We start from the raw sequence: 21,350 nt of genomic DNA, 5'->3' as shown, positions 1-21,350 counted from the left end.
TACTTACGCTTCCTCTTAACGATGCGGACCTTGAGGCTCAGGACGGTTAAGTCGCCTCTCTCAAGCTACACAGAGGTAACAAGGGGATGGAGAATCTGAAGCCAGTCTATCCAACTCCAAGGGCCCCGCTCGTGAGCACCGTTCTCTTCTGCCTCACTGGACAGGATCTGACCACATCCAGGATCTGGCTGGACTGGCCGAAAACTAGAGAACCTGTCCGCCGTCTGTCCCCAGCCCAGGAAGTTCTCCCCATCAGAAAGCTTTTGGTACCTAAACTGAAAAAAAGTTTTTAAAAGGCAATTTACTGTCTCAGAGGAAGTAAAGCGCTGTGTTCATAAGACACAACTCTCCCAAGCAGAAAGACGGACATTTCACATGCTTAGAATATGCACAAAACTTCCACTCTTATCTTCCAAACTTAATTCTGGCTTATGTTTTGAGAAATTAAACAGTCAGGATAATGAAGGGAAAGCTTGAGATGCAATAACCATTCTCTGTCCACACAGATGACTAGTCTCTTGTACTTAATCTTGACACTAATACATGAAACCTCATGATCACAGTTAAAATTTTATAAGTAAAGGAACATGAAAATTCTCATACTACAGTTAATGTAACCACGTCAAATATTTTAATATGTAAAATATTAAAATAGGGGCCAGCCCCATGGCCTAGTGGGTAAGTTTGGCACACTCTGCTTAGACGGCCCAGGTTCAGTTCCCAGGCGCAGACCTACACCACTCGTCAGCAGCCACAGTGAGGTAGTAACCCACATTCAAAGTTGAGGAAGATTGGCACAGATGTTAGCTCAGGGCAAATCTTCCCCAGCTAAAAAGTAAACAATAAAATAAAAAATTAAAATATATACAGTAAGCATTATGTGCACTTCTGATAAATGAGCCCCAATTGAGAAAAGGTCTTCAGAAGGCAGCCAGGAACGCTCCAGATTTCAGAAGTGCACAAGTCAGGGAGTTACGGCAGAAAGCAGCCACTCTGGGTTTACACACAATACAGAGGCGGCGGAATCTCCACATTCACTTCCACGAACTCCCCAAGAAGAAGTGTTGCTCTTCCTTCAGCCACTTCTTTAGGAAAACTTAAGAACGCTCTTGCTTTTCAGCACCTAATACTACACCGGAAGCATCTTTTTAGGGAAGCAAGTGGCTATCTTTTCTTCTTCAATAAAAGCCGAAGCTTCAAAGAGATAATGCAACTGAACTGAAATAGCTACACCACATTCCCCCTACTTCTAAACATTACATAGAGAGTCCTCTTCAAAGCTGACGAGGGTAAAGTTCCTTTGCTAAAAGCATCCTCTTTCTTCCACCCTCTGAGAAAAAGAGAGCTGAGAGCAGAAAGCCAGGGGCCAAGAGCACAGCCGAGCCAGGCCTCCCGCCTGCCACTGGCCATCCTCTTGCTCTGTTGCAGAGCACTCTCAATGACCATCACGACCACAGCAGAGCTGGGCAGGGCAGCGCGGGGACACATCCAAATCCGTAAGTGCCGATTCAGTACCAGAGACCTCCGCTCTGGTGCTGCCACCAAGAAGCCATCACCAACGCAAGGACCAAGACAGCCCAAGGGGCTGAGATGCTAATTAGTACAAAAGCTAAGTTTAACAGCAGGTGTCTTCCTAAATTGGCTTACTAAATGCAAATCGGCTAAGCTTTTCATCCCCTTGGCTTTGGCCAAGAAGCTTCCATAGCACCAACCCCAGTCTCTGTCCCAGGGACACAGCATGGATCCACAATAAATGTGAGCCCACACCCTCCATGCCTAACAGGCAATCCATCCTCGTTTAGGGTCTCTTGACCATCTCCCCTTCTCTTCCAGTATCACATGCCGGTCTTGATCTCATGAACTCGAAGGCCTAATCCATCATTCTTTCCTTCATTCACCAAACATTTCTGAGCACCCACTGTGCCCCAGGCACTACGGTAAAGGCAGCAAACTTGAATACCGCACAGCCTTAGTCTCCCAGGGGAAAGAGAGATGTTTAGATTAAGAACACATTACAATCCTATGTAACCAGAGTCATGACGCAAGGCACGTCCCACTTCAGAGAAGGCAGCGACTATGCTAGCTTGATACAGAGAAGGCTTCACATAGGCTGTGATGTCTGAGCTGACCCTTGGCAAAGTAAAAGGCTTTCAGGTGAACAAGAGCAGAGTGAGAAGAAACAATACTTGTAAAGGCATGAAGACCCCAAAGAGTGTGCCCTGGTTCAGGAAGGGCAATAGGTTCAGTATGGCTAGGACGCCAAACGCATGGAAGAGAGAGGAGCTAAGGTAGGTTGTGGTCTGATTCAGAAAGGACTTGCGAGTCACGCCAAGCAACCTGGAGCATGCCTCTTGGTAATGAACAACCAGGAGAAGTGTTTAAGGGAGAAGGTCCAAACTGAAGCCACATTCAGCCTGAAGAAGTGTTTTATTTCACCTATAAAGTATTTTTCAAATATTGGGATTAGTTGCCAACTTCTAAAAATTAGAAAATTTCATCCATATTCTTGGCTTCTTAAAAAAAAGAAAATCTGGCACCTCTGGACCAACATCCCCAGGGGGCAACACGTGTTTGGATCTGAGTAGCAAGCATAGCAGCTGCCCCTACAGATGGGACACTGTTAAGAAGTTCATGACCACCCTCACCTGGCCCCCGCAGGCATCTGAATTTGCAATCCCTGGTCTAAAGGACAGCGTAACACAATAAGATGTGTGTTACAGGAAAATAACTCTGAAGCAATACCGCGACTCAACTAGAGGAGCAGTAAAACTGGAGGCAAGAGGGAAAGATAGAAAGACATCACAATAGCACAAGGAGGAGATAACGAAAGCCTGAACTAAGTTACGGGCATAAAGACCCCGAAAAAGGTAACGAGTCAAGAAACATTTGACATACTCCAGGCACTAGAATACTTATCACAAAACTTTTGTGTGGCATTTGTTTAAGGGCCAAAGACTATATAAGGCGAAAGGAAGAAGGATTCAAAAATGATTTTCAATTAAAACATAAAGTGGCTATTAAGTACACTGTGTGGAAATTCCACCCAAATGCCATAAATCAGCATAGAGATCTGATGAGGTACACAGCAGCAACAGTCTGCGTGGTACTGGTCCTGGCTCTCATGTCCGTTTTCCAGTAGGAACAGGATAAATTCTGACTGCAAACTTTATGAGTTAAGCGCTGGACAAGTGGTGTTTACAAGCAGGGGTGGGATGTAAACCACTGCCTCTCATACCACGACTGGCAGTTATTCGGAAAACTTATAAACCCTTCCAGCTCCTCCAAGGGGAACGCCCTGCCCGAGCACTTACACAAGCCGTTGACATCCAGCATGTTGGAGATGCCCCGGTCACTCATGTCCACTTCCGGCTGGTTCTTCTCCCGGCTCTCCTCCACCAACTTTTTCAGGGACTTGGACATGATCTGTACCAAATGACAACAACAAAGCACGTGGGCGACGGCCAGGAGGGTGCAGAGACAGAAAGGAGAGAACGCCCTGGCTGGCGCTTTCTGTTTTTCCCCTGGTCCTGGAAAGTGGGCACCAGCGGGGCAGGGTCCGGGTGCAGGGAGGGGGATGGGGCAGGGCGGGGGCAGGGGAGTGGGAAGGGTCCAGCACCACTCCGGACGCGCGGAGAGAAGCAACCCCAAATGCAACGGCACACACACTCACCGCGAGGGGCAGCACCTAACAGGTTGGGCGTGGGAGAGACAGGCTTCCGCAGGGCGCACTTCAGCGGCAGGAGATACACTCGGTCTGAGCAAAACGCGCACCCGGGCAAGGAACACGCCCTGTCCCAGCGCTCGGCGCAGGCGCACAGCGCGCCTCTCGCCGCTCCACGCCCCGCCCGCACCCGACCCTTCCCAAATTAGGAGAACAGCTCACTAGACGAGGCCCAGGGGCGAGGCTCCGCCCCTAAAAGAATGTGTACCCCGAAGCCGGCCAATCACGTCCGTTACTCGGCCTCGAGACTCCGCCCCACCCCGAGGTTAGTCCGTCCCCCTGGAATCCCTCGGATTTGGGATTCCGATTGGACCGGAGTTGGCACGTGAACACCAGGGTTGGCGCAGGCTCAGTTCTTAGGTCGAGGCGCAGAGTGCTGTGGGCGGAAGCCGGGAAGTTTGGGGAGAGACTGCGGAGGAAGGGTCGTAGCTGAGCTTGTTTGGGTTCTGGGGAAGGTAGGAGTACATTTCTCTGGGTGTCCTGCTTCTGTGATCGGCTCAACTTAACCCGAGGCTGCTACCCTGAGTCCTTTCTCCACAATTGTGCCTCCTGCTATTTTAGGAACTCCTCCAAGACAAGAACTCCGTGGTGGTCTGTGTGTCCCCGGCGGCCAGCTCGCCATCCTGGACCTCTGTGTCACAGGAAGCTAATATACCCGGATAAATAAATGACTTTTCTTACACTGCGCTCAAAATTATGCCATATTTTAGTTTGCTTTCTATTGAATGATGATTTCCTTACACAATTTTCTTTTTTTTTCTTTTTACTAGAGCGTCTAACTGCTTCTCTCTTCCTTATCTCTAAGATCTAGCAGCTTTTCATTCCTCTTCATTGCTTGAAACCCAATGAGTTCTTCTTGAAGACTTTAGGAACCCACTAACTTACTGCTCTAGTTTTGATTCTTTCTGTCCTTCCAGCTGGGTGGTTATCTGTGCTTTCTTTTCACTTGGTTCCTGGGTTGAAACCGACATTTCTTGTCTACATCTTGCTGGAGTACCTCTCAAGTAGCTTTCCTTAAAAGGGTGGTTAGGAGGCACAAATTTTGAGTAGTTACGTGTTTTAAAATATTATTTTGCCCACACCTTTATTCATTTGTCTGGCGTGGAATTCTACGTTCAGAATTAATTTCTCTAAAATTTTGAAGGCATGGTTCTACTGACTTCTGCTTCCAATGCTAATGCCCAGAAGTGTGTCAGTGTCGTCACCAGTCTTTGCAGGGAACTATTGTTTTCTCTTAGGAAGCATTTGTGATTTTTAAAAAATTATTCATCATGTTCTGAAATTTCACCATAATATCTCTGTTTGGGGGTCTTTTTTGATTTAATCTGTTCAGCACTCATTGGGTCCTTTTTAGCTGAAGATTCATTTCTCTCTTCCTTCCTGGAAATTGGTTTCTGCTATTTCTTTGAAATTTCTTTCCTGCCATTTTCTCTGATCTATCGCTCTTTCTGGAAATCTCGTTACTCAGATGGCAGCCTCCTGGGCCAATTTGCTAAAGTTATCTTTTCTTCTCACATATTTTTTCATGTTTAGAAGTCTCTTTAGCTTAAATGTTCTGGGTGATTACCTCAACTTTATCTTCCAAATCTTCTATTAAATTTTTAAAAATTATTTTGGCTATTAACAAAAGATACTTTCTAAGTCCTCTTTCTTGTTTTACAGTATCCTGCTTTTGTCTCATGAATGCACTCTTTTCTCAAATATCTCTGAGGATAACAATTTTTAGACCTCTGTCTGTTTGCTAAACTATGTGTCCTCAAGTGTCCCTTTTTATGCGTGTTTATCTAGGATTTTTCCCATTCATCCTGCTGGAAGTCTTCCTCTGTCTGCTGCTGCTTGGTTGTCCTTTCATATTCAAGCATGCAGTTTGAGCTGACTTTTCTAGATAGCTGGTGCGGTTTCTCTCCTCATCTGTTGTGGACATTTGCTTTCCTCCTGGGTCAGTATTAATATTCCCCAAGCTGTTTGTTAAATTTCCTTAGAAGTGAGCACCTAGTCTTACACCCACATGTAATCACAAGGCTGCCTTCACTGGTGGAGGGAAATAGTGAATTCTGAGCCACTGATACAGTTCTGTTACTTCCGGGCTCACCTCCTCACGCTGCACCTGCCAGCCCCATCTAGCTAACACCTGGAAAATCGATTCCCAATTCTGCTGCATTTCTCTCTGGAAATTATTTTGGGCTGCCGTTTCCTTCTGTTTCATTTGTCAGCATGCTTCCATTCGCTTCCTGTTTTCCAGAAATTTGTTTTCACTCCCTGATCATTTTTCCCTCATACTCTTCATTTTTACCAGTGCTATTCTGAAGGAAATGTGTCCCTGAGTTCCAGATTTTTATAAGATGGAAACAGGCTCAGCTTCCTCAGTATGTGACCTGTGCAGTTTATACAGAGCTCCACACTGAGATGGGCTCCACACTTGGTTTAATGCTCTGCTGTCACCAGCTTGAAACGTTTAATAATTTTTTTAACAGGAGGCCCTGCATTTTCCTTTTGCACTGGGCTCTGCAAATTATGTAGCCAGTCCTGCAAGGAAAAGTCAATATTTACGGAGCTTAAATCCTGCCACAGCGTCACTGCCAAGTGCTCTGTGCTGACGTAGAGTCTATCCTTCAATACTTCCCATTAGGAGGAATGCCCTACCGCTGCCCCCAGGCTCACAGAGTATGCCGATCAAAGATAGGGCATGGAAGATGCCTGGTCCACATGAGGCACGTCAGACTACGACAACTGGTAAATTCACACAAGTTATTTCATAAATCATTAATTTAAAAAATGCCTTTTTTCAGCCAGCCCTGATGGTCTAGTGGTTAAAGTTCGGTGCTCTCACCACTTTGGCAGCTCAGATTCAGTTCCCAGTCAAGGAACCACACCGCTCATCTGTCAGGAGCCATACTGTGGTGGTGGCTCACAGAGAAGAACTAGAAGGACTTACAACTATGATGTACAACTATGCACTGGGGCTATGGAGAGGAGAAAATAAAAAAAAGAAAAAAGAGGAAAGTTGGCAATAGATATTAGCTCAAAGTGAATCTTTGCCTGCAAAAAAAATGCCTTTCTTAATTTCTAAACTGTATTTATAATAAACTACTTACTAGTGACATAAATAAAATTTTCAAATTAGAATTTGAAAAGCAAATTTTTCATCAAATATCCAACAGTTATCATATCATTTTTCTTCCAATAAGTTCCCCATTAAATTGACAGCCATGGGGTAACTTGTGGTTTCAATAAGTAAAAAACGTTCTTCCATTAACATTATTTTTTGACACTGTATAATCTCTAAGTTTTTACTGAACTAACAGCAATTACATTAAAAATTTTTCTAGGTCATATAACAGTGTCAATCTTTTTTTAATAACTTCAATAGATCTATGAGAATAGTTTGACTGTCATATTTAATAAGTTCACACCTAATCCTTCAGGCCGGATGGGAGGCACTCTTGGGTGGTTCCTGAGGTTGGAATCACAGCTCTGTCACTCAAGTGTTATATAATTTTCCATACCTCATTTTTCTCAACTATAAAATGGGGCTGATGCTTCTTAGTATTCTATTTCAGTGAGTGATGTATGAGAATAATGCCTGGTGTAGAGCAAATGTTATATGGATATTAACTCTCATTTTTCTTAATAAAATTAATGATGTTAGTACTCCCAATGTGAGTACGTAGCAGATTTTTAACAAATTCCTCCCATAAAATGGAGTTGAAATTTAATAGGAAATTATTTCAAGTAGAACCCATATCCTGGGCATCTCCAAGTCCCAAACTGTCATGGGCCCCCTTCATCCCCTGGGGCATTCTTCACAAGAATGCCTGAAGTGCCAGGATATTCCACTGGGTACAGAGAGAGCCTGTGGTGGCCTTGCACTGAGCTAGCCCAGCCAGTTCCCTGGAGGCCAGATGAGGTGACTCTGGCCAGCGATGACTAGACTTAACCTTGAAGATTAAAAGGCATGAGCACCATTCTTATTACTATGGTCCAGGTGTTTAGGGAGACAGGGGAAGGGAGAGAGACTAGACGGTGGGTAGAAGCCTGCCCCCGCCTTCCTGTCCTGGTTTCCAGACTATGAGCATGTAGGGATGGGTATCAGCAGGAAAATTGAATCAGAATGGCCACCAGGAGGTACTGGAACGGGTCCTTCAGCCCCCTTCTATGCTAATACCCTTGGGTTGCTGGACCATGGGGAGGATGGAGGGAGGAGGTGGTGTTGGGGTTTGGCTCTTGTCCCTGCCCTTCTCCTTCTCAAGTAGGGTGTCTAAAGTTCGCATTCTCACACGGAGTAGGATGGGGTTAGAGCATGACCTTGAGACTTTCTCAATTCAGTACATGATCAGTTGTGGACAATAGACATTTCCTTCTCTTTACATTTGTGCTTCTTTAGGTTCCTTCAGATCCATGTTGAATATCATTTCCCATTAACTTCCAAGTAAGACCTCCCCTCACCCACTCCTCAAATCCATTCATTTTACACTATGGCTTTGGGATTCCTCTTATGGTCTGAAAGCAGCATTTTGGTGTATCTCAATATTTTCACAGCCAGAATGCCTGTACCAATGTGGACTAGTTGATTGTTAGCTCTGTCCAGGGGTCTGATTGCTAACAATGGAGCTTCATGGTGACGCGATCTGGGAGCAGGAAATTACCACTTAGCCCCTAGATCTGGGAAGTTGGCTTAATGTAAGTTTCACCAGATAAGGAAATTGAGGATTTTGTCTCAGGACTGGCTCACGAAGTCAGGCAACATGGAGCTGGGAAGCAGGCTGTTTGCAAGAGGGAGACATCAGTTGACGGAGCGTATGGCTGTCTTGTTCACTGGTTTATCCTCAGTATGCTCTGTACCTGTCACATAGTCGATGCTCAAGAAACATTCAAAAATGAGTGAAGTAAATGTAAAGCAGAACCAGAAGAAATGAGATGGGCCTCATATACAGAAAACCCTAAAGCCTCCACTAAAAAAAACCTGTTATAATAAATGAATTCAGTAAAGTAACAGGATATGAAATCAACATACAGAAATCAGTCGCGTTTCTGTACAGTAACAATGAACTGTCTGAAAGAGACATTAAGAAAGCAATTACATTTACAATTGCATCAAAATACTTAGGAATAAATTTAACCAAGGAGGTGAAAGACTTGTACACTGAAAACTATAAAACATTAATCTAAGAGATTGAAGAAGACAAACAGAGAGATAACTCATGTTCTTGGATCAGAAGAATTAATATTGTGTGAAAATATCCATACTACCCAAAGCAATCTACAGATTCAATGCATTTCCTATCAGCATTCCAATGGCAGTTTTCATAGAAATAGAAAAAACAATCCCCAAATTTGTTTGGAACCAAAAAAGACCCCTCCTAGCCAAAGCAATCTTAGAAAGAAGAACAAAGCTGGAGGCATCACGCTTCCTGATATCAAGCTATGTTACAAAGCAATAGTAATCCAGACAGTGTGGTACTGGCATAAAACCAGGCACATAGATCAGTGGAACAAAATAAAGAGCCCAGACATTAACCTCCACAAATACGGTCAACTAATTTTTGACAAGGGTGCCAAGAACACACAGTGGGGAAAGGATAGTTTCTTCAATAAGTGGTGTTGGGAAAACTGGATATTCCCACAGAAGAGAAGGAAACTGGACCTCTATCTTATACCACTCACAAAAATTAGCTCAAAATAGATCAAAGACTTAAATGTAAGTCCTGAAATTGTAAAACTCCTAGAGGAAAACATAGAGACAAAGATCCTTGATATCAGTCTTGGCAAGGTCTTCTTGGAGAAGTCACCAAGAGCACAGGCGACAAAAACTGAAAGAAACAAGTGGGACTACATTTAACTAAAGAGCTTCTGCACAGCAAAGGAAACCATCAATAGATTGAAAAGGCAACCTACAGAATGGGAGAAAATATTCTTTTTTCCTTTTTTAAGTATTCAATGTTAAAATCACACAATAATATTGATTATGCTTTCTTCAACCCGGTATACACACCTCCTCGATATTCTAATATGCCTCCTAGGAAAGCAGGTCTCTCTGACTGAAAATGACTCGTGTCGATACCATTACTCTCATGATGCCATCTAAGATCAAATCCTCTTTTATTGTTTGATGGCTGCATGTGTTAATCTTGTTTTCAGATAAAACTCCTATGTCATTTCACATGTTATTGTTAAACTTTCTCCATATTCTACATCTTCATGACTCATTTTTAGAGAAAAGAGCAAGATCCTCCCTCTATCCCCATTAAATTTCATCTTAATAGTTTCAGTCCATTGTTCCAGCTTGTCAAAACCTTCTGGTTTGAAGGTGTTATTCATTACATTCACTTTTCTTTCCGATAGTGTGTCGTCCATAAAGTTGATGTATCTATCCATCCTACAGAGTTAAAGGAAGCAGGAATTTTTAAGGTGAGAATGTCATATTTATGTGGCTCTATACTCTGTGCAGAAATAATTTCTCTGGCATTTGAGTATTAGAGTAAGATGAAGTCACACATTCCATAGCTTCTTTCGTTCACATGTCCCACGTTCTTAATAAGACAACTTTGCATATTTAACATAAAGTCTCTTGCTTTGTTGAAGGCAGCAGAAAACTTTATAAAAGCATTGCTCAACTATTTATAACTTCACATCTTGTGTTGTTAAACTAGGAATAGATAACAGTGGTGGTTACGGAAACTGAGGCACAGAGAAGTTAAATAAACACTTAATTAGTAGAACTGAATTCCATCGGAGCAGCTTGGCTCCGGAACTCCTTTCCTGAAGGATTTACGTACTGCATCAAAATGTAAAAATTCAACCTGAAAATTTATTTGTATTCCATAGTGAAAGACTAAATTTTAATGTGTGAAAAATTAATGCAGCATCATTGTGTACAATTCAATAACGTTTATTATGCATAATTTGACATTCACGGTCAAAATCAGACTTCTCTTTTATCGTTCACTGTGGAAAATTTACATCACATATGCCATAATCATTTCCAACTCTTTAAGTTCTTGAAATTTTTCAGCTCAAAATATTAGAAGTGAGGATGACATGGACAGCTAAGACTAAAGAGGCTGCATTCTACATTCAAAAACATATATACAAATATTGATTCCACACATATTTTGGTGAAAAATGTAAAAGTTCAAATTATCCTCAGTGGCACAGGCAGGGGTCATGTGTCAAGATGGCGGAATTTAACTGTCCCAAATTAATCGGATTGCTGACGGGCGCGCTGCATACTCTGCATGAAATTTTATGAAGACCCGATTCGAGGAGGCCACAAAGGGAGCTACATTAGAGTCCTAAAATTGCAAAAAAAGAAGAAAAAAGAAAAGATATAACAAATTATATTTTTCACAAATTTTAACATTTTTCTACAAATGTTAGCATAGCAAAAAAGTACTACATAAAGAAGCTGTATAGAATTTAGAGTAAACCTACATATATTTCTGGAAGTAGTCTTGCTACGAATTAATGTGGATACTTCACACAAGAATATTGCTGGGGGTGGGGGGTCGAGAGGCTATGGGAAGTCACTGCTAATGAATCCAGGGTTTCTTTTGGGGGTAATGAAAATGTCCTAAAATTGATGTGGCGACGATGGCTAGACAACTTTGAATCTACTAAAAATTAGTGAACTGTACACTTCAGGAAGATGAATTATATGGTAATGGGTTATATCTCAATAAAACTGTCATTAAAAATGGGATTTTCAATCCAAGTTCTTACTGAAATTTTAATTTTTCTGATGGAAATGCATACTTACATTTGCAACTAAAATGATCATATGAGTAAAGTAGACTACTTTTCCCCCTTCACATCTGTAGTTTCCTTTGGGGATTTACTTCCATGTCCCTTCTGTGGAACGATGTGTATTTTATGTGTGTGTGGTAGGGGACAGGGAAATGGGGCTCAGTTTTCTCTCATTTCCTAATCATTTATTAACAAATATTTATCAAGAGACTTCCATGTCGCAGGTATTATTTTTAGCACTAAGGATATAAAAAATCAGCCAAACAGACAAAAAGCTCTGCTCCCATAAAGCCAACATTCTAATGGGAGGAGGAGAACTTGGAACCAAATCAGTCAGCAAAATACACAGTAGGGTGAGGTCGTCCTGGAGGCAGGGCGCAGCCACCCCAGGTCAAGGTTGCACTTGGTGATTCTGCTCCTCTGCTCTGCAGGGTCCACTGCCGCGGTCCTACCCAAGAGTCATCACAACACAGATGCATTTCCAAGACAGAAGATTATTCAAGTGAGTGCAGCACAGAAGGCTTTTTTCCTAAGAGGTATATCAAGGTATACACAATATTGTCTATTCCCAGGTCATGCGCTTTTTCCTTCCATTTTAATCCGCTCCCAAATTTCCACTTGTTATTCTATGTTGACAAACTATTGCGGAGAGTTAACCAAAGTTTTAAACTCTGCTTTGATCCTCCTTATTTTTCCCGTTATTCTCTCATTTTTCTAGAAGTTCAGATTCTGTAACTGAGAGTGATAGAGGACTTCCCCCTGAACAGTGATATTTAGCATATCACAAAAGTAAACATCTTCAAATCATTGTTTGATTAGCAATCTAAGGAGCGACTTCCACCATCACTCTGCAAGTAAACTGACTTTATTGGACTTAAAATACTAAGTAAGGTGGTAGAATCTTTAATCTAAAAAGGAAAATAATTACACTTGAAACTATGTCCACATTTATAAAAGAAAATGTACAACTGGGAAAATAATGTAAACACCAACAGTTTAGAAAAACTGACATAGCCAGTTATAGACTTCGATTTAATGTGATATTGGCTTAAATGTCAGTAAGTTCTTCTCTCAGTGCCTCAGTTTTCTTTTATCTGCAAAGTCCAGGTTATCCTTGTTTATTCTAGCTCACAGGATTGTCACTATGGGGATCAAATGGGGTTGTATGTTTGAAAGTCACTGAAAACCAAAAAAAAAAAAAAAAAGCCATACAAAGATAAACTAATGGTATTATTAAAATGGTCTCTTTTCCTCCCTTTTGAAATGTTTACAGATTTCAACTAAATGTCTAAGACCTAGTCAGGTTCTAAATCTGGTGTGACACACTTACTGGGGTCTTTTTTCTGTGGGCCCCCTGTGAATAACAGTGATACAGTATCTACTGGTCAGGCAACCAAAATTTCTCCACAAGTAATTAACTCTGTCTATAAGGATGTAGCTACCAGAGAGTGTTATCTATAAGCCAGAAGGACTTCGTTAAATAAATTAGGCCCTATCTATGAAACACAATGATTAAATATAAAACACCAGTGGTTTTATTGATATGGTAAGACGTTAATAATATGTCCATAAGTGGCAAAAACGACAAAACACTATAGAATATGTGTGTGTATATTCAAACATATTCAAAGAAGGGTGTTTTGAAGAATACCTGGGAGAATTCCCACGGTTTTGAAAAATTTATCTATTTTCTGATATTTCTGAAAATAAAATTGATCAATTTTACAGTGTCAGACTTTACAAAAACTTTCTAGATTTCCAGTGGATGTATTGCTCTGTCCAGTTTGATCAGAAAGCCTAAGTGAGTAAAGAGCAGAACAGTAGGAACAGGGACCTCTCATCAGCAGTCGCATCTCCCTTACTTGAAAACTCTGCCCGTATCTACTTTCAGGTAGAACGAAAGGGCAGATGCGAACAATACTGAGGCAATGTCTGAATTCCAACTTGATGTTTAGGGGAGATCTGGTCCATCAGAACTTTACAAAAACAATCACACTACTGGTCACCAGACCAATCCTTGTGTGTTTCTTAAAAGAATTCCCATGATTTTCAGCAAAAGTAGATGAAATGAAGCCAGGTGTCCAACTTTTCTAATCACGTGGAAATAAACATGGGTATTCAACCACTGAAACCACATGCGGAGCTTTTAAAAAAACAACGTGCCACGGCTCCTCCCCCAGAAATTCTGATTCAGTGGGTGTGAGCAGGGATTGGAAGTCTGTAATACAAGAAACCGCTTAGGTGATTGATGCAAAGTCCAGTTTGTAACTATTACCGTTAATTTAACGCAGTGGCCACTAGGTGGCACTCGAGCACCCAAAATAGAGAAAGTCAGAAATTGTACAGAATTTGTAAAAGTACGTTGTGCTTTGTGCTTTGCATGTGTCTGCCTTTTAAAGGGTATATTGTTACTTTCATTATTTAAAAATAATAAATGGGAATGTTAAAATGTTTGTTGTACTCACTGCACCACAGTATGGTCCAGAGGATGGAGAATTAGCATCCGGTCCATCATAGAGTAAGAGAGAGTTCTGGACGCAGTCTCCAGGATCGTCAATGCTGATAAAGGGAAAGCTGACGGTAACAGGTCTTCCCGCAGGAGCAATGAGGGCCCATTCGCAGTGAGTGTTGTTTGGGTACGTGCCGGGGTAGCCAGGGCTGGTGACCGAGCCCCTGTCTCCATAAAGGGTTCCGCCACAGCCTGCAAGGAAACAATGTCGGGAAGTTTGAGTCAACCAAGTAGAAACCATCCCGTGTACTTTAGTGCATTTGTAAGGAAATAAGACGGTTGTTATTTTCTTAAGGTGCTGAGACCCTCTGTAAGAATAGGGAGGTGGAAACCCTTTTCCAGTTCCTTCTTTGGGCTACATCGCCCCTCACCACCTCGACCCCCCGTCCTCCCCCCTTCCCCCCCATAGATTCCTTTCCCTGCACATCATGACTCAGGGACAACTTCCTCCAGGCCTGCTCTTTGAAAATAGTGGGTTGAGAACACAATGGGAAAACCAAGAACTTGATAAAGCATCTGTAGGAGAGAGTAATTAAAGCTGCCATGTCCTTTTGATGGTGCAGAGCTCTCCACGTGCAGTGAGTTGGTGATGATGCGGGTGAAGTAACATGAAAAGTGAAATTCCAGGGCTGAACTGAGAGAGTGGGTTATTGTAGGTTTTTGGCAGTGATTACTTTAGTCCAAAAGTGACTTCACCAGGCTTATAACTGACAGTTTCAAGACTGACATACTCAAAGGCAAAGCTCTTTAAGTATCGGTGCTAATTTGTTCAACCTGTTAATTTGTATACTAAAGCTATCATTATTCAGACCAGATAGTCCTGGGGATCCCAATCTGGTCCACACAGGAAGAAACTGCATGCCATCAATAAAAAGCATGGGACTGGGAGTCTGACCGCTGGAGGTCTAGTCCTGCCTCTGCCACAATCTTGGTGTGCATTTTGGGAAACTCATTAATCCTGGTGTTTTATTTCCTCATCTGTAAAATTAGGGCATCGGAGATCATCTTGGAGCATCGTTAGGTGCCAAGATTTCATTATCTATAATTGACTAGATAGAACCCTTTTCTTGTCCCTCAGTATATTTCAAATGAGCCATTTTTATCCTCATTTTGAAAGTTTTTAGATATTGGGGGGATATTTCGTAAAGGTATTTCTCCTCATGACAAATTTCCTTCAGTTATTTGATAAACAACCAACCAAAAATGCAGAATGATACGTACTACCCTGGAAAAGCAATTAATTTCCAGGACTGCCAAGAAATGACAGGGACTCAAAGAGGATAGCAGCTTATGTATACATAAGTATGTGTGGGAATTTGGCCTTTTGGTAATTTTTTTTTTTTTTAATTCTCAGAGAACGACCTTGATGGTGAAACAAAAGTTAAAAATATGACAAAATCAGAATTCATAAAGGAATTTTTAAATCTTTATACTTTATATGTAAATCTATATTCTTTAATATATAGTAATATATAGAAATAATGAGTAAAAGTAGAATTAAAAAGAATTTCTGTACTTTGCTAAAAATCTCCGTTTTATCAGAAAATGATCAAGTACACAGATGACTAAAAATATGAGGTCACTTTTCTATTAGACACCTTATATTTTTCTCACCTACATGACTTTCCCTTACAGAGGGCACATGTCTTACCAGAGGGTGATGAGGTCCAGATAATTTCATATCCATGGCTGGAAGTTGCACTGTCACTCTTAAATCGTAGGTATAGCTCATTATTCTGAGAGAAGACCGGATTTGGCAGCAGAGTTCCACAATACGTGCCGAGTAATGGTGAACTGCTAAAACTTCCATTTCTTACCTTTAAAAATGAGTCATTAATTATTATATTTAAGCATATAATACTGTCTTCTTTGACTTATCATTGCTATACATTAAGACATGAAACCATTTGAATGACACCTTTTCTGGGAAAAGCTCTGTCTTTTTACGTACTTAAGAATGAAAGGTTTTCTGAAAATTCACCCAGAAGTCATCTTGACTTGCAAAGGAGAGAAACATTCAATGTGTAGATCAAAAAATACTTATCTTTGCGTTCAGAGATATCTGTGAATTTTAAAAAGATGCAGGGAGAGAGGGGATATTGTTTGCTCTGTTTCCAGTCAACTCTGTAATACTTTACTCATTGTTCTGTGTGTGTGTATGTTTTTTCCCATTGAAAATTGGTTGGCTATAAAGGGGCCATGAAAAAAACAGTCAATGTACAAAATATAATAAAGTTCAAAACAAATTTCTGTATGAGAAAAACACATAACTCAATAAATCTATAACATTTCTGTTAGATATGTTTTATGAACACATTCTAAAGCTCCATAGAATTTTATTAGTTCACTGGCTGGAGTAGACACATATAAAAACAGGAAATGAGTCAGTGTGAGTGTGGGTAACCACACTGTGAACTCAACCACATTCTGTTGGTGTTCTTACTAGGCTTCACAACCAGCCCTACTCCAAGGAGCACTCTTGAGGAGTGTTAGAGAAATGTCACCCAGGCTATATGGAGGTGGAACCAGCTTGTCAGGTGTGAGTGCTGATTTTACTGATACATGGATTCAAAAACTTGGAAAGTCCTCCATTCTCTTTATAGTTTCATAGTTTAACATCTGTTTTTTGCTAGTTGTCTTGAGTCATAGAGTTTCTTCAGAGGTGCAATGGCTAGTCTTGTTGGGAGGTGTCGATCCAGAGAGATTCCTTTCAGGTCTATGTAGTAGTCAGTGGGAGAAAATAATGCCTTGCTGGTGTTTTTTTTTATTATTCTACTAAGTGTTTAAACAAAATGACCTTACCATGGATGGAGTAGCCAGGTTGTCTACCAGTCAGCAGAGAGGGCTGCCATATTCAAGAATGCTGGAGGGCTTGACCTACCACCACTATATTCTTGACTCTGGGCCCTCTTTAGAAAGCTGATGCTCTACCAAGGTGCCCATCACGGGATGAATGGATAAAGAAGATGAGGTATATATACACAATGGAATACTACTCAGCCATGAGAAATGATGAAATCCGGCCATTTGTGACAATATGGATGGACCTTGAGGGTATTACGCTAAGTGAAATAAGTCAGAGGGAGAAAGTCAAATACCATATGATGTCACTCATAAAAAGAAGATAAAAACAATGACAAACAAACACATAGCAACAGAGATTGGATTCGTGGTTACCATAGGGGAAGACGGGGGAGGGAAGGCAGAAGGGGTGATGAGGCTCACATGTGTGGTGATGGACTATAATTAGTTTTCCGGTGGTGAACATGATGTAATCTACACAGAATTCGAAATATATTACGATGTGCATCTGAAAGCTATATAATGTTACAATCCAATGTTATTGCAATAAAAAAAAAAAAGAAAGCTGATGCTCTGAGAGGAGGTGTGAGATATAAATTCCCACTGAATGTGCTAATGACTTGTCCTATTCATTTCTCTCTTCCCAGGAGGAAGGGGAAATTAGAGCAGTAGACATCTCTGGGACTTCAGAGGATCCTGAAAGGGGAGGTGAAGTCACTGAACTCAAATGCAGATTCCAGATGTAATCCAGAACGTGGCCTTCACTTGGTGGTAACATAGTCAGAATCCTCAGTAAGAAATTTCCATTTCCACCATAGTTAACATGAATGGAATGCTGAGGCTTGCTGGGATGGCTGCCAATAAACCATCACCACAACCTTCCCACCAAAAACCAGACGCAGCTGCACTTTATGGGCCTGAGTTGCAGTTTCCTGTCTTTGCTTATTGGACAGGAAGTTTCAGACCCATTTCTATGGAAAATGGTAGGGCAGTGAGGAGGAGGAGTTCCCGCCCTCCCATGCTGGAGAGCTAGCCTGTACTTCCCAGATCCAGAGGCAAATGGCAAACGTTAACTCCAGTTAATAACGGTCAGCTCAGGCTTGAGGCGAACCGAGAGCAGCTGCAGTGTGACTCTGAACTGATGGGGGGTTAGTCCATCCTTTCTGCATATCCCACTCTGCCCTTGTTTCTGCTTTACACTTCAGGTGAATGTTCAGACTCCGTGGTGGGTGAGGTACAGATGTTTGAGTTTACTACCCTGGTTCATACAGACAATACTGTATTTCTTTCCTCCTCTCCTCCTTGCTACATCCATCTCCTCCCAGTTTCCTGCCATGGCAAGTACCCTCCAAGGAAAAGGCATGTGCTTCCTCCAAGTACTTGTTACACGATAGGCTGAGAATACTCATTAACAAAGGTCTTAGATTAATTCTATAGAGGAGGGCTCCCCAGGATACTAAAACTCCGTAACAGGTGGAGAGGAGCAAATGAACTTTTTGGAAACCCTACCGAAGACTTGTGTACACGAAACAAAGCCCATTTACAGAGCTTCAGGCTAGATCTAAATTCAAGTTCAATTCACAGAGGAATTCAGCATCTTTGTAGATACAAGTCTTATGTTGCACCTCAGTTTATTTTCTAAGAATGAATATATTTCCAACAGAGTTTGCAAAGGACACCCCAGGGAACTCGGGGTTTTGTGGCAAAACATAGGCACTGAGCTCCATACACCACCTGCATCGGTTATGGGCTCATTCAGAACATCTTCTTGTGAACAATAACATAATAGTCCTTCTCACTTAAACAATGGAGGTGATGTTGGCAGAAAGGACCAGAGGAAGCTCTTCTGGTGGTACTGGAGGATCACAAAGGTGCAAGCGCTGGGCTGGAGGAGCATGGCCCTGCTTGCTCCAAGCATGAGGAGTTTCTCTCTTGGTGGGTTTGGGGAGGAGGACTGGAGAGTAGGTGGCTAGGGGATGTGCAGACTGCAGAGTCGCTTCTTTGTTCAAATTAGTGTCTAGTGGTGGTTGAGGAGGAAGGAACAGAGCATTCCTCCTACCTCTACAGACCACCAGGTCAAGGAAACACTCTCCTTAGAGAATACTGAAGATGCCCAAAACTTACTGTGGCCATCAGGGAAATTACACGATTTAGTATCATTTAGTTTCATGTTTATCTCCACACAAAGCACACTTCTTAAAGTCAGTGCCATCGTCCATCTTCAAAATAAACACTTTGCACTTGGATGTCCCTCTGCTCCTTCCAGTGTGAACTCACACATCACCTCCCTCAAGAGGCCTTCTCTGTCCCCAAACTGAATTAGGTGTCCCTAACTATGCTGACTGTTAGTCCTTTCCACAATGTGTGCAAATTGACTATTTCCTGTCTGTCTTTCCCATTGGACTATGAGCCCCTGGAGATCCTGAATATGCCTTGTTCCTTATTGGATTTCTGGTACCTGGACCTAGAAGATGCTTGCTACATATTTATGTTATTAAAGAATAATGAATAATGAATTGAGTAAGGGATAGATGATTAGCAGTAGTAGAAAAAAAGGTAAGAAATCTTAAGTGATCCACTATCTTTTAAATAATTCATTTACATGATCGTCAAAAGCATGTTACCTCCAAGAAATCATGTCTACATTCGCTTGAGTCCTCGATTCCAAACGAATGAAAGAAGAGGGAAATCGTGTGGTTCTGTGGGGCTCTGAGAATAACAGTGCAATCCATGTTATCGTTATAATTATCCGGCCATCCGGGACTCTTCAGATTGCCAAATGCCTTGTTGTATTCTCTGTTGCAACCTTAGAGAAAAAAAAAGTTCATGATTAATGTATGCATCCCAATATTTAGTGCTCTTTCAGCTTGACAGGACTAATTCAGAAAGATTATTACATTTAAGCTAACTTTAGAAAAAAGCTAATCCAGCCTCTTCATTTACTTTTGAGGTAACTGGGATCCCCAGAGGTGCAGGGAATGTCACGTACAGCAAACATAGGGCAGTGTCTCAACAGAAAATCCCCAGGTGAAATAGGAAATATGAGCCCTCTCCTTTGAAGATGAATATTCTAGCATTCTCTGCACTTTTCTTGTCACATTAAGGTGCAGTTGGCTGACATTCAGACTTTTTCAGACATAAAGTCTCTAACTCCAAGACAGAGTTTTGCATGAGGATTTCCCTTTGAATCCCTTGGTGTATTATTTATTCTGAGAGAACTGGCAAATTGTTGTTCTTTACCATTTTTGGTAAAAAACCAAAGTATTCTTTTTTTTGTTTGTTTTCATCAAAGCCAGGTATAGTGTTAAGTTCAAAATGTACATTAAGTAGAGTGTTCTCTGGAAATAAAATTCTCAGTTACAGTAATCAAATAACCTGTTAAGGCTTCTTGGTTTTTACAAAATAATTTCCTAAGATCTAGTGACTTCTATATATGGTCAAGTGGATAATTAATCAAAAAACTGGTATATTTTTAAATTACCTACATGAACTTTGAAGAATATGCTGGCATTCTAAACATTTTAATTCATATTATAGTCACTTTACCTCTTTAGAAACCAGCGTTGGTGATTTGCTAAATTGGGCCTGGTTTCTTGTGAAGAGTCCTACCTCACAGGGGTGTGGTTTCTGTTACTCACAGGAGTCAATTCTGGCAGTGATTATCATGGCAGCAGTTTTTCTGAATAAGTACAGTTCCAGGGCTCACCTGCAATCTGATAGGTGAAACCCACTCTCGAGTTTCTGCTAAATGCTTCAGATTTGAAAATGACAATTGCAGTAGTCATGGAAGAATAAAACGTGGGTGCCGTGGACGCATTTCTGCCACAGAACTGAATTCCTAGATTTCCATTGCTCTGAAACGAAATGGAAGCCAGGTCACATTAGCTTTAGTTTGAAAAGAGAATAGGCCATAGCAGAAATTAAACTGCACATAAAAGTATGGCTTAAATATCCAGCCATGGAAACTAGTTATAGAGTTTGAGGCACTCTGCAACAAGACTCACCTTGGTCCTGGAAACCACAAATGTCTCACATTCCCTGAGGGGCGAGATGGGGGGAGGCCAAGTTTCTGCTGAAACTATGAGACCTCTTCCCCTCTCGATGCCGCTCCATAGCCAAGGCCTGTGCCATTGCTCTGAGCACGCCTGGGCTGTCCGGCTCATGGTAGCTCTCCTTCTGGGGCTTCTCCGTAGTCCTGAACTAACCCACACTGCTCCTTGCCCTCGCCACCCCTTAGCAAATCTAACCAGACCTTTGAACTACTGTGAATCCTGCAAGGCAGCCAGCACCTGTAATGAGGGGCCTGTTTCCCTTTGCAAAACCTGGGCAGTCCTCATCGCTCTCAAGAGACTGAGATAAATGCAGTCTGACGCCTGTCAATCCTTGCATGAAAACAACCCACACCAAAGTCAGAACATTTGCTGCCTCTCACTCACGGGTATGCCTCTAACACCTGCAGTTCTGGGGCATCTGCTGAAGGCCCACTTCCTACCCCTGCTTGCAAACTCCTGTTATTGATGTGTGCTTCTACCCACAAGTCTCCTGGGGTTGGTCCTTGCCTAACCTTGCCTCCTG

General features: G+C 41.8%; 2 protein-coding genes and 1 long non-coding RNA gene across 5 annotated transcripts in view; 1 reads left to right on the top strand and 2 right to left on the bottom strand.

The window, feature by feature from the left end:
• Positions 1-3,970, bottom strand: part of RSU1 (Ras suppressor protein 1) — a 308,922-nt gene extending 304,952 nt beyond the window's left edge. For 2 of the 3 annotated variants that reach the window (XR_011499323.1, XM_044762148.2), the window contains exons 1-2: positions 3,671-3,894; positions 3,312-3,423 (exon numbers count right to left, since the gene is read on the bottom strand). Coding sequence is in view for 2 of the 3 variants with exons in the window: in XM_044762148.2 (XP_044618083.1) it covers positions 3,312-3,420 (109 nt within the window). In the remaining variant the exon portion in view is untranslated. Of the gene's footprint in view, positions 1-3,311; positions 3,424-3,670 lie in introns of all 3 variants that reach the window. The other variant, XM_014841718.3, reaches the window with a different exon arrangement.
• A 122-nt stretch (positions 3,971-4,092) lies between these two features.
• LOC139042525 (uncharacterized) lies at positions 4,093-12,646 on the top strand. Its single transcript, XR_011499322.1, has 3 exons — positions 4,093-4,176; positions 6,351-6,454; positions 11,896-12,646. It is a non-coding gene; the product is annotated as an uncharacterized lncRNA (long non-coding RNA).
• CUBN (cubilin) overlaps positions 10,590-21,350 on the bottom strand; it is a 256,171-nt gene continuing 245,410 nt past the window's right edge. Inside the window, exons 63-67 of the mRNA XM_044762035.2 lie at positions 20,482-20,629; positions 19,400-19,581; positions 15,625-15,790; positions 13,930-14,165; positions 10,590-11,013 (exon numbers count right to left, since the gene is read on the bottom strand). Coding sequence (XP_044617970.2) covers positions 10,906-11,013; positions 13,930-14,165; positions 15,625-15,790; positions 19,400-19,581; positions 20,482-20,629 — 840 coding nt within the window. The 3' untranslated portion in view covers positions 10,590-10,905. The remainder of the gene's footprint in view (positions 11,014-13,929; positions 14,166-15,624; positions 15,791-19,399; positions 19,582-20,481; positions 20,630-21,350) is intronic.

This window comes from Equus asinus, chromosome 29, assembly GCF_041296235.1.
Source record: "Equus asinus isolate D_3611 breed Donkey chromosome 29, EquAss-T2T_v2, whole genome shotgun sequence".
Taxonomy (NCBI): Eukaryota; Metazoa; Chordata; class Mammalia; order Perissodactyla; family Equidae; genus Equus; species Equus asinus.
This window is presented reverse-complemented; position numbering and strand designations above follow the sequence as displayed.